The sequence below is a fragment of the Aspergillus terreus genome, genomic scaffold (assembly GCF_000149615.1).
Source record: "Aspergillus terreus NIH2624 scaffold_11 genomic scaffold, whole genome shotgun sequence".
In the NCBI taxonomy this organism is placed as follows: Eukaryota; Fungi; Ascomycota; class Eurotiomycetes; order Eurotiales; family Aspergillaceae; genus Aspergillus; species Aspergillus terreus.
This window is the reverse complement of record NT_165934.1, coordinates 1,188,256-1,201,237: the sequence shown is the minus strand read 5'-3', so window position 1 is coordinate 1,201,237 and position 12,982 is coordinate 1,188,256. Positions and strand designations below refer to the sequence as shown.

Below are 12,982 nucleotides of genomic sequence, written 5' to 3'. Positions count from 1 at the left end.
GCATTTTGTTTTCTCTCCCGTCTCAATTTATCGCTCTTAGACTCCTGGATTAGGAGTAAATCAGAGTTATGTGGCCCCGTTTGGATCTTAAGTGTGGATCTCAACCACAGGCCCTATGTTGGCTGGTATCTATGCTACATGCATTTGTCCGGGAGACTCCTCCCTTCAGCGGCGTGAATTCCACTGCCAATCACTCAGCTTGGAGCCCACCTCGCGTCCAGTATGGCACTCCTGGAGTGAAAGCTTCATTTGACTATATTGTGGTCGGCGGTGGTACTGCCGGCGTCACTCTTGCTGCGCGTCTGGCCGAGGCAAACTACAGCGTGGCGCTTGTGGAGGCCGGCGATTACTACGAAATCAAATTCCCGCTCATGAAGATTCCAGTGGCCACTGCGATCGGCGTCGGATCCGATCCAGATGCGAAAACACCCGTCGATTGGGGGTTCATAGCCAAGGGCGTCCCCGGCGTCAATCATCGTGATATCCACTTCGCCAGAGGGAAATGTTTGGGGGGATCGTAAGAGCCACTGCTATACCTGCGTCGCACCGAAACTGACTCGGGATTATCCTTTTCGCAGGTCGGCGATAAATTACATGATCTATCAAAGGCTAGTGTTATGTCCTGTAAACTTCAGAGGTGACAAGCTAACAATGGGAGGCAACAGACCGAATGTTGGCGCCATGCAACGATGGGCTGATCTTGTTGATGACCAAAGCTATGTGTTTGACCAAGTACTCCCCTTCTTCAAACGAACTATCCAATTCACGCCCCCCAATGAGTCCCTTCGAGACGAAAACGCCACGGCTGAATATGACGCAGATGCTTTTGAGGACGACGCTGGGCCAGTGCAAGTCTCATATCCCAATTCTGCATCGTCATTTGCTACATGGTTAAGCCTTGCATTCGAGTCGAAAGGCTTCAAAGAGGCACAAGGCTTTAGCCACGGGTCTATATTGGGCTCTCAGTTTACACCATTCACTATTGGGCCTTCTCATCAGACACGGAGTGGTTCCGACTCATTTCTGTGGAATTCTTGGACACCTTTCCTCAGCCTCTACAAAAACACCATGGCAAAGCGGATATTGTTCAGCCCTCAGAAGCAGGCCATCGCTGTTGATGTCCAGACCTTATTGACGGAATATACTCTTGCCGTCAATAAGGAGGTAATCCTCTCTGCCGGCGCTTTTCAGAGCCCACAGCTCCTCATGGTCTCAGGGATAGGTCCCGAAAGCACGCTGGACGAGTATGAGATTGAGGTGATCGTTGACCACCCGGGAGTCGGTCAGAATTTGACCGATCATGTATTCTTTGGGCCGACACATCAGGTCTTACTCGAAACTCACACCAGACTAGCAACGGATCTAAAATATCTGCTGAGGGAAGCATTCAAATATGTGACATCCCACACTGGGGCGTTCACAAATGCTGGTGCCGATTACCTAGCGTTCGAAAAATTGCCAGAAAGCGCTCGAAAGACATTATCGAACCGGACGAAAAGCGATTTGGCGTGGCTTACAAGTGATTGGCCTGAGGTTGAGGTATATGCCGAAGTCCAAATCGCACGCTTCTATTCTTTCTAGGCCTTAGAGCTGACCTCAACTGGTAGTATTTCTCAGCAGATGTATATCTTGGAAACTTCTCCAACCCCATACTTTCGCAGCCCAGAGATGGAAACCAGTATGCATCCATAGCGGTCGTGCTTGCAGCACCGACATCCCGCGGGAATATCACCATCCGTTCCACCGACACAGCCGACCTACCCGAGATCAATTTGAACTGGTTAGATACAGAAACAGACCAGGAGGTAGCAGTGGCTGCTTTCAAGAGAGCTCGTGATGTATTTCAGAGTGAGGCCATGCGGCCTGTTCTTGTCGGCGATGAATTCTTCCCGGGCAGTGAGTATCAAACGGATGAAGAGATTCTCGACATCATACGCAATGCAGCGATGACCTTGTACCATCCGGCTTGTACATGCAGAATGGGCACTGAAGATGACCCCATGGCTGTGGTAGATAGCCGTGGAAGGGTCTTTGGGGTTACAGGGTTGAGAGTGGTAGACGCGAGTGTATTTCCATTCTTGCCTCCCGGTCATCCCCAGTCAACGATCTGTACGTGATCAACCCAGACCCATTTGTTCGCGAAATTACTAACCAGAGAAGATATGCTGGCAGAAAAGATAGCAGCCGACATCATACTCGCCGAATAGGCCGTTTGGAAAGTCAATGTGGCGGCATTTGGATTGCGAAAGACTGGATGATTTCCTAGAGGGTGATTAGTTTTTAGAGGGCTAGGTCTTTTATCGATTGTTCTGGAATTTTGTGGTCTTTTGCGCGCTCTGTCTGAGTTTTCGAGAGCTGTCGGCTTAGACTGCTTGTCGGCGCGGAAGCCTAGCGGTGTATGCGTGCATTAATTAATTGTCTCCACATTGTGTAGCTCATAGAGCAGATCTTACGGAGTAAAACGTTATCTCTAATTGAATTAATTACACCAATTGCCTCTAGCACGGGTAATGGATGGCGGTTTCGAATCGAAGTCCAAGCTTCAGCAGGTCTGCTGTATGGCCCACCCTACATGGATCTAAGGGCAGGCCGGATTGGACGAAGATGAGCATCTTCTGACACATCAATCTTTCAGAATTGTCCACTAGGACGCCCCAAGCCTCAAGGGCCCTGGGTCAGTCTAAGCGAGAGACGTATGACTTGAGCATGATGTAGTCTAGGAGGTTGGGATTGTGAGTAAGGGGTAGCAGCGTAGCACCCACAAAAACCGCGCAGTCTAAGACACAAGAAACATGTGCACTCATAGTATTCTCCACGATAGAAGATGGAGATGATTCTGAGCTGCGCAATCACCAAGCAACGTGATCATAACCGGAACTTCGAAGTAGGTTCCGAAAGTAAACCTACAAAGTGAATGTGGCTGATTTGTCCATCCGTAGGATTTGGCCGTGAGGCCCAGACCTCTCCCAGGCCTCTCAAGGGCGGGCCTCGCGCCTGTCACATGTTTGGGTATGCAGGTATGGTGGAATCCCAAAGGCGCATGGCATGTAATCGATAATCAAGGGCTCTTCTCCGACCCTCACGAAGGGCAACATCGGTAGGCAGTGTACAAGCAGATCGGAGGAGTTCACTTGGACGCTTGTACAGCATGCATGTAGGAGGAGTAACTCCTTGGGGTCTGCATTCGCTGATCCCCATGCAGAATGTTGTCAGATGATGTTACACGTACGTGATGGAGACTCATTCCTCGAGTGGCCAGGACAGGGGCTGTTTCAAGGAGGAGAAAAGAAGATCCGCGATTCAATGATGTGCTTCGTTTCTAGATGGACATGATCACCGCTCTCCGCAAACAGAAGCCGATCACGTTCCACGGGGGTAATGATTGACACCACCGTTCTACGGAGCATGTTGGTGAATGTGGAGAGGTGCATGGAGGGTGGGAAATCTTGACCCTCTCCATTTACCAAGATGCAGACAACGTTGCAGGGGGCAATAGTACTTAGCGAAGAGACGCCAAGTCGTGGTGGACGCGATGACACACAATTGCAGACAGTGGCTGACACACAGACGCACGTCGGCTCTGTACCTGATGAGAGGAATTGCCGTGGTGAGGGTAAGTACCTAGTAGCGTAGTAGTGTAGTACCACCTACGTATCGGCAGTTCCAAGAGTCTCACCATCGTTCGATCCCGTTATCCCGGGTTTCAGGATAGAGAATGGAGAAGACCCGCTATTATTGGAGGGACAAGCGTCAGGAGACTACAGGGCCCAAATTTGAGGAAACGATTTGGAAGGGATTAGAAGGGGGATTCCCGTCTAGCACTGCTGCCATTGAGCATCCAGGAGGCCGTATCAAGGGTGGGAGGATGCACAGTCCCATGCCTTTTCGGGGCTGATAATCCGGGGAGACGAGGTCTCGACTGGTTATTGGGCCAGCTTGCAATATCCAGGGACGGCTTATCCATGACTATCAGGAGGGATGGTCCACAGAGATAGAGCGAACGCATGTCAATGATCATAATGGTCGATGCTATAAGCACCTTCGCCCAATGTCTGTCCTCCCCGCCTTTTACCCCGCAGGCGGCCAGTGACGGGAGTTGGCATCGCTGTTGGGTCGGATGACTGACCTTAATCTAGGTACTGGGTTTTTTTTTTTTTTTTTTTTTGAAAGGATGTGCAGGAGACAATCCGATCTCGTTGATTCATTTTAGTCATGGATTTTGGCCATTCGTTGTAGGAGTGTCATAGCTAGGAGGAGAGATGCATTCGAAGGGTCACAGTCCGCTGGGTTTCTGAGGATCGGGATGATAGATGTACTCGCCGCACGGTGGGGAAAAAAGACCAAGGACGGGACATGGAATTACATACTCCGTAGATTCCCAGTCCATATGCTAGCCGTCCTTGAAAGTGCCTGGAGAATCAGATCCATGATGATATGTGGTGGACCCCGGACAGTCAAGTGAGCAAGTGGAGTTTGGCTCTGAAGAACAGATTCCATGGGACGGTCGAGTCGATCAGCAGCTCCGTCGACCCAGCGGATGTAGGAAACCAGACGGGCGGTGGCCTGCCCGGTGGCTCCGGCAGACCGCACCACCACGTAGGTGTTATGCCTGTACGACCGGAAGAAGAAGTGAGGGGAGATGTATGTACTTTTGGTCGCACCACCGCGAAGATCCTGGTCGATACATCGAGGCCGAGGGGAGAAACGAAAACCCGAGAAAGTAGAGGCTGGATCTGAATGGTCTGTCGACTGGATAAAAATAAATCCCACTCTCCGGGTGGTGATATATCTGTGCAACCAACCACAGCACAACTGAAACCGATCGAAGGATCGGGAGGAAGAGTCAGTCATTTGGCGCCACGACCGTTAGATGGTGGTCGTGTGGTTCGGCATGGACATCCCTCGCCGCTGGGTGACGTTCATGGAGAGAAACCGGGAGGGATAACCACCATCAACCATCCTCATCAACAAATAATGGTGTCCCGAGGAACCAGCCGTGTCGACCGGACGATAGAGAGACTACAGGCAGGGATTAGATCCGACCACCTCCCGATGTCAACGGCTTTGGCTGGGTTCTTGGGAGTCTCATTGGCTCGTCGCGGGGGAAGGAGGGGATAGGAGTCCGATGGAGGGGAGAATGGTATGCGCGCATTAAGACCCGGGATGACAGTTGAAGGAATTTGCTGGCCAAGAGATTGAGAGAATGCTCGATGGACACCAGATGAAACCCGTGGAATTGAAGCACATGGTTTGCAGCGAACTGGAATTTGACCAGCAAGTCAGCCATGGGGGGCTTTTTTTTTTTTCTTGTGGCGTGGTCCAGGGGGGTGGATCTATGAGGGACTAGGCGGGTCATGATATCGACAAGAAAATCGTATACTCCGTAGTCCGAGTATTAATATTAATACATGGGAAGATAATGGGAAGATAAAAGTAAGATCTCCTCCGTAGAAGACCGGAATAGTACTCTTGATCGAGTACGTAGTATTGAGTGACTGATCTGGATGGAGATCGCTGACCGCCTACCAATTTCCCTTCCTGAGGCATGCGCTCCCCCTCTTCTGTGTCTTCTCTGTCTGGGTTTCACCTGTTCAACTTCATCTTTCGTCGACTTTTTAACTCCCTCGTCCTCTCTCCTAGATCCTGTCTTCTCCATTCTTCCTCCCAATTCATGGTCGAATCTTTCCTAGTGGATTCATTCCCGGTTTCCCTCCCACTCGGTCGATCTCCCTGGATTTCGCGTTGACGCCTCGCCCGTCGCGCCATTCCCCGCATAGCTGCTTGGCTGCCAAACTTCGCTCTCTTCCTACTACTACTTCGCTTTCTTCTCCTCTCGGGGATCCTTACGTGATCACGGGGGGTCTTTTACTTTTTTTTCCTGGTCTTATCCTTCTTATCTGTTAGACGGGCCTCATTCGTCGCGTTTTCCTCTTTTCTTTCTGGCCCCATTCTTTTCCGAATCTGCCCTTTGGACTTCTAGAGGGATTCCCGTCCGCCTCTTCCATTTCCGTGCAGGGCCGCCCGCTGTCCTCGTTCAACGACCACTGTCATCCCTCCGCTCCTAAGCCATGGCCAGTTGATGCTGCGGATGAATCTATAGCCTCGCGTCAAGGGCACCCGCTCTGCCCGGCAGACGGTCCTGCTCAGCTCGATTTTCTGTCGACCGCATTTTCGCTTCTGTTCTCACTCCCCACCGCTGTCGAAGTCCTTATCGTCGTCCGCATCACCACCGGGACTTTCCCCGCCGTCTCGGTGGTCCAGTCTCGCCAGCATGGCGGGCAATGTCACACCAAACCCTCAGTTTCTCGCCCCTCCTGCCGTCACGGCTCTGAGGCAGGAGGCTCGGGCTCTCGATCCGACTTTCTCTCCCTTGAATCGCTCTCTCAGCGATAACATGCAAGAAGAACGGGAAGACTTGAAGGAGGCGGCGGAACAGACCTTGAATGTGATCGTCGACCTGGATCTCGATGGTCGGATCAAATGGGTCAGTCCGTCGTGGAAACAGGTGGTGGGAACGGTCCCGGAGTCGGTGGAGGGCCGCAACATGACGGAGTTGTTAGTGGGCAACAAAGACGCTTTTCGCGATGCCACCGAGTCTATGAAGGAGGATGACTCGCGCAGTCGTTTCATTCGCTTTGCGCTGGAGATGGGTCCTGATTCGGTGTTAAAGTACTCGCCCGAACCCCGACCGCAAGAGTTCCAAAAGGTCGAGTCGATTGAGGGTCAAGACGAGAAAGCTGTGCGCAGGGAGGACGAGCCGCCACAAGAATTGCCGGAGCACAACCACGACGTCTTGAACATGGAAGGGCAAGGCATCATGGCGTATGACCGAACTGCTGAGGGGGCTGGTCATGTAGGTGTTCTTCTTTTTCCAATCCTTCGAACGGCTTGCTAACCGGAGTGACAAATCATAGACTATGTGGATGTTGCGACCGTTTACCGAGCCACGAGAGGTCACGATCGACCTGCCTCCTCTGTTGGTTGAATCTCTCGGGGTTGGTGCAGAGGTTTTGGCGAACTACCTCACGACGTTGGCAGAAGCGGCGGCAAATGAACCAGATCCCTCGAAATATCCCGCCCCAACTCCTGTACTGTGTCGCATCTGCGAGCGACAGATCACACCTTGGTGGTTTGAGAAGCATTCGGATCTCTGTCTGCAGGAGCATCGGGCTGAGATGGATGTCCAGATCGCACAGGAAAACCTTAATGAACACCGCCGTGCAATCGTGAAGGTGCTGGATGCATTGGAAGCCAGACAGGGCCGGCCGCTCGTCCTGGGAGACTCCAATGTCCCCTCCGCACAGCCTGAGTACAAAGGTCTCCCAATCGGACCATCACCGACGGCTTCAGCACCATCGTCCGGGTCCGTTTCGAACTCTAGTTCTGCCCCAGGAACACCACCCCGGTCCCGCGATCATTCCGCCTCGGGGTTTGGTCACGCCCGAGGCCGATCTTTCGCCGTGCGGCGCCCATTGTCTCGCGTGGTCGAGTTGATTCTTGATCTTTGCGATACGGCCCTGGAGATTAACATGCCGGTGATCAAGGAAACACGGCCGGATAATGGCGGTGATTTCCGAACCCTGTCTCCACAGTCGGAATCTCGAATTTCACAAGTTTTGCAGTGGCAGTCTCCGAGCTCTAACACACTAGAGCAAGAGCAAGGCCTAGCAGCTCTCTGCACCGACACCGAGCAGGTCTCAAGAGCGAAGGTCGATGCGGTGATTCGTCATCGCAGGATCGTCGAGTACGCAGAACGGATTCGCATTGAATACACGGTGCTGGTGGAGGAATGCATCACCGCTGCGCTGAGCAAAGCTGAGCGCATCGCTGCAGGTCAGCTGAGTGACTCTAGCACCTCTGAGGACGAAGCGTTGCCAAGTGAGAACAGTCTTCCAGCAGCTCCCAGCCCGATCCAAAACCGAGAATCGACACTTCCTCCACCACCGCCGTCAGTGTCGGCTTTGACAATGTCCATGAGGAACTCCGCTGAACGGCATCAATCGCCACACTCGTCTGAAGGGAAGCCATCGTCTGTTGCCGTCTCAACTGGATCAAATAGTCCAATGGAATGCCCTACACCGCGTTCTCACAAGAGTGCCGCCGCTGTGCTTGGAACCTCCCAGTCTTATCGACGTGGACTCGGCTCTGCTGACATCGATCCTGGCGATTGCAGCGATAGTAGTGTCCTTTCTTCCGCATTTCCGACAGGAGTGCGAACCGACTCCCCATGTTCTGAGCGCAGCCTCGATAGGAACCGCAGAAGCTTGGTTCTTCCGGGGCTCTCAAGTTCCCCGCGGCGACAGCACTCCCCAGCCAGAATCTCCGGCCCTCATTCTCCTCTACGGATGCCCAAGCCCCGACTCTCCAGTGGCGCCGAAAGTTTGCCATCGCCCATTGTATCACCATCAACCAATGCCAGCGACCTCGTCCTTCATCACTATCGTCACCACCGTCGTCAATCCTCAGCAACGTCTTCAGAAGCTGCGAGACCTCCGGTATCGCCCCATCTATCATCAGCAAGTCAGCCCCAACCCCGGCCTGCGCCGCCGTCGATCAAAGACTTCGAGATTATCAAACCAATCAGCAAAGGGGCTTTCGGAAGTGTTTACTTATCAAAGAAGAAATCCACCGGGGAATACTATGCTATCAAAGTGCTCAAGAAGGCGGACATGGTTGCGAAGAATCAAGTCACGAACGTGAAGGCTGAGCGAGCCATTATGATGTGGCAGGAAGAGAGTAACTTTGTTGCTAAGCTTTACTGGACGTTTTCCAGCAAAGATTACCTCTACCTTGTGATGGAATACCTGAACGGGGGTGATTGTGCTTCGCTCGTCAAGGTTTTGGGGGGACTCCCCGAGGACTGGGCCAAAAAGTATGTTGCGGAAGTAGTCCTCGGCGTCGAGCATCTCCATGGCAGAGGGATTGTCCATCGCGATCTAAAGCCGGACAACCTCCTCATCGACCAAACTGGCCATCTCAAACTGACGGATTTTGGCCTATCGCGAATGGGACTTGTGGGACGACAAAAGCGAGTTTTGAAAAGCATGAACGAGCCCGCTCCGGATTTACTGAAGCAAGGACCGTTTCCTCGGGCAACGTCCATCACATCGTCCAGATCGGCCTCGTTCGACTTCCAGGGGAGCACTTCGCCAGGGTCGACCCCGTTAATTACGCCAGATACAGCCGGAAGCATGTCTCAACCGTCCTACTTCAATCTCAACCAAGGCGGACTTAGTAGGCAAACTTCTCGTCGCGCATCGGGTTATCGTAGCGACAGTGGAGGCAGTGACAACCTGAACGCCATTTTCCGAACGCTGTCTCTCAACGAAGGCAATGAGCACCAGGGATCTTTGCCGGTACCCGTTCCGTCTCCGGCAGGCCCGTCTGAGGAAGAGGGACAAAGCGAGGCGGGTGAGTCTCCTCGACTTTACCCCCTCCAACCAACTTTAAGCAACTCGATGTCGTATGGAACTCCACCTCAACAAGCGATGATGCCTCCGTTAATGGCACTTTTCGACCCCGAGGATCACAACCGGCGTTTTGTGGGCACCCCAGATTACCTGGCACCAGAGACAATTAACGGCCTGGGTCAAGATGAGATGAGCGATTGGTGGTCGCTGGGCTGTATTATGTTCGAGTTTCTATTCGGGTATCCACCTTTCAATGCGGCCACCCCAGACGAGGTGTTCGACAATATACTACACCGGAGGATCAATTGGCCGGAGGATCCTGAAGAGCTAGCCACCCCGGAAGCTATCGACCTCATGAACAAACTCATGACTTTAAATCCACGAGAGCGTATTGGTGCTAACGTTGATGAAAAGTTCCCGAATGGTGGAAGTGAAATTCGGAGTCATCCTTGGTTTTCAGACATCAACTGGGATACGCTCCTGGAAGACAAGGCGCAGTTCGTCCCAACTCTCGAGAACCCTGAAGACACCGAGTACTTTGATGCCCGTGGTGCTACCTTGCAGGCTTTCACCGAAGAGCTCGAAGACGCAAGTCCCCCGCAACAGCCGATGACGACTGGACCGTATCCCGATCGCCCACACGACGCCCTATTCAAGGTTCGGTCACAGGCAAACTCGAAGCGGCCCTTAATGCCTTTGCACATACCTCCTCATGTCCGGGAATCACGGAGCAGAAGGTTAAGTGAGCCCTCCATTGCGGATGATTTTGGCAATTTCTCTTTCAAAAATCTTCCAATGCTGGAGAAGGCGAACAAGGACGTCATCCAGAAGCTGCGTCAAGAGGCGTTGCAAGCACAGCAGCGCCAGATTCCGCCGCAACAGCCGCCCAATCAAGGGCAGGGTCAGCCACAAGGCCAAGGACAGAATCAGATCCAAGGACAGGCACAAAGCCAGGGGCAAGGACAGGGCCCCACGTCATCTTCTGGCCCATCGCTAGAGGGGAGTCCTTTGCCCATGTCGTTGCAGCGGACTCTGTCTCAAAACAAAGGCAACAATCGACCGTCGTCACCGTCGAGTTTGAGTCAAGCAAACTCTTCTCCGAGCCGTCCTTCACAACCTTCCTCTCCGCTGCTTGTCCAATTCAGCACTGGTCAACACAACCATGAGCGTAGGAAGACATCGGGGTCCTCTTCGGCCAATTCTCATCAATCTAGTGGGTCGTTCCAGCCGACGGGCGGCGAACCGAGCCGTATGGCGAGCCTGAAACTCAGCTCTACTGCATCCTCGCCCATCAAGACTACGCGGGCTGCTACCCATTCACCGGACAAGACACCTTCCGGGCCACCACGTCATGGCAGCATGCCTGCACGGGCCCGGTCACAGACTATTGGATCTCAAGATGGTGATTTGTCCTCGTCTCTAGCCAAGGAATCGTACGTTGCTGGTCACTATAAGCGGCGCAGTCAGTTGTTCGATATTTCACCTTCTTCGTCGGACAACGAGGACCCACGAACCAAAGCGCTTTTAAAAGTCCAACGCCGCCGGCAAAGTTCAAGGCGCCTGTCGCATATAAACATTCCCGACGGTCCTTTTTTCCGGCCCCTCGACGTGCTTATCTGTGAAGACCACCCTGTCTCCCGACTGGTGATGGAACGTCTATTCGAGAAACTTCGCTGTCGGACCATCACTGCCGTGAATGGCGCGGAAGCCATGCGATACGCGCTCAGCGAAGTCCAATTCGATATAATCATGACCGAGTTCAAACTACCTCAAGTCAATGGAGCCGACGTCGCCCGTATGGTGCGGGAAACCAGGAGTGCCAATCGACATACTCCCATCATAGCAGTAACTGGATATTTGAAAGATCTCCCGGAAACTCATCATTTCGATGCCCTGATCGAAAAGCCTCCAACCCTGACGAAACTGACCGAGGCACTCTGCAAGTTCTGTCAATGGAAGCCTCCTCCGAAGGATTATAACCCTTCCCAGCCATTATCTGTACCGACTACCGGCGCACGCCAGATTCCTGGCCCGGCCGAGCATAGCCCAAGCTCTGCTGCGTCATCAGGCTTCATGCACATGCCCTCGAGCTCGTATCAAGGGTCTAGCCGTGAGGACTCCATCGGTAGCAGCTACTTTGGTGACGTGGAGCCTATCAAGCCTGATGATGCTGCGGTGGTCGTGAACCGGCATGCCGATGAATGGGATTCGAGTAAGGCCGGGCTTGGTATCTCCAAAAATGAGCCTCCAAAACCAGAAAGCACGGGGTCGGATCCTAAATCTCCTGGCTCTGCCGCAACGCCACTTCCTGTTTTGCTCCATCCAGCTTCTGCCCCTGCGGCGATGAACGCTTCCGGAACATTGACACCTCGGAAACAGCGATCTAGTGACGCAATTCGAGCGAAGAAAGAACATTTGGAGAAGAAGAGATATGAATGTTCGGAGTCTGGTGACGATGAAGATGAGGAGCTGGGCCACCTGGAGTCGCGCACGCAAAGTCCACGGAATCGCCCACACCGCCCCGGCTCCAAGCTCGGGATAGAGATGATGAGGACGAACAGTCGCGGCAGCGTTGTCAGTGGCAGCGAGGAATTGCTCAAGCGAGAGCGGGAGGCTTTGGAAAGGGCCAGAAGTGGTGCTACTGATAACCTCAGCGACCCTGGTGATGATCAATCTGGGTCTCGATGTTCTGGGGACATCGAACAGCGATTCCGGGGCCTTCAAATTCCAGAAGAAGCCATTGCCGGCTCAGTGGAAGAAGACTACAGTCCCAGACATACTCCGTGTCCCTCCGAGTCAAGAATGGCGGGAGCTGCAGCAGTGCCCCCAGACTTGTCTCTGAATGACACCGTGACCGATCCCAGCGAGGGAAGCACGGAGACGCTCAAGATGGGCCAAGTGACTCCCCCTTCTGCCTCCACAAATGATATCTCCGGTGATCCCAATACGCCATCAATCCATGTCTCCAAGGGCTCCGCCCCTCTGGGTGCCGAAGAGGAGGTCGATCCGCTATTGGACGCCGAGGCTACGCCTCGACCACTACATACACCCTCGCTCGAGCTAGATTCTGATGTCACCCCTCGTCCGTTCGGAAGATAGAACTACATTTCTAGTTGGAGATATAGACTTCTACTGTGCTCGGGAGTTGAACAGGCATATGCCGCGCGTTTTCACCCGTCTACGGAGGCCTTGTCTGAAGTGTTATATCACTTTGAATTATTGCACATGCATTCGTCCCCCTCATCTATTATTCTACACTCTGGTTTTCATCCATATTTTCTATGTTTTCATTCTATTTGTGTTCGGATAAGCGGGTGTTTCGGTGTGTTATTATCCATCTCGACCAGGTTGTGCGAGTTCCGTTCTTTTATACCACCATTTTCTTTTTAATTTTGGTGATCTTCTGCCCTTATCTCGAAGCAAAATTGTGTATGTACGAGATATCTCTGTCCATGAGGAAAACAAAGCAAGGACAAGAAGAAGACATGAGACAGGGTCTCTTTATAAAAAGCAAAAAAAGGAAAGAGGGAAAAAAATGATGATCTTGACAACATTGAGTGATATGTGATATA

General features: G+C 52.7%; 3 protein-coding genes across 3 annotated transcripts; all 3 read left to right on the top strand.

The window, feature by feature from the left end:
- Positions 1 to 68: 68 nt before the first annotated feature.
- ATEG_07855 (uncharacterized protein) lies at positions 69 to 2,258 on the top strand (the record flags this gene model as incomplete). Its single annotated transcript, XM_001216476.1, has 4 exons — positions 69 to 517; positions 666 to 1,539; positions 1,608 to 2,009; positions 2,208 to 2,258. The coding sequence occupies 4 exons, from the start codon at positions 69 to 71 to the stop codon at positions 2,256 to 2,258; spliced, it is 1,776 nt and encodes a 591-aa protein (XP_001216476.1).
- A 2,176-nt stretch (positions 2,259 to 4,434) lies between these two features.
- ATEG_07854 (uncharacterized protein) lies at positions 4,435 to 4,737 on the top strand (the record flags this gene model as incomplete). The annotated part of the gene is made up of 1 exon (XM_001216475.1): positions 4,435 to 4,737. The coding sequence occupies one exon, from the start codon at positions 4,435 to 4,437 to the stop codon at positions 4,735 to 4,737; it is 303 nt and encodes a 100-aa protein (XP_001216475.1).
- A 1,534-nt stretch (positions 4,738 to 6,271) lies between these two features.
- ATEG_07853 (protein kinase RIM15) lies at positions 6,272 to 12,509 on the top strand (the record flags this gene model as incomplete). The annotated part of the gene is made up of 2 exons (XM_001216474.1): positions 6,272 to 6,853; positions 6,915 to 12,509. 2 exons carry the CDS (start codon positions 6,272 to 6,274, stop codon positions 12,507 to 12,509), a joined length of 6,177 nt encoding a protein of 2,058 aa, XP_001216474.1.
- Between the last annotated feature and the right edge of the window lie 473 nt (positions 12,510 to 12,982).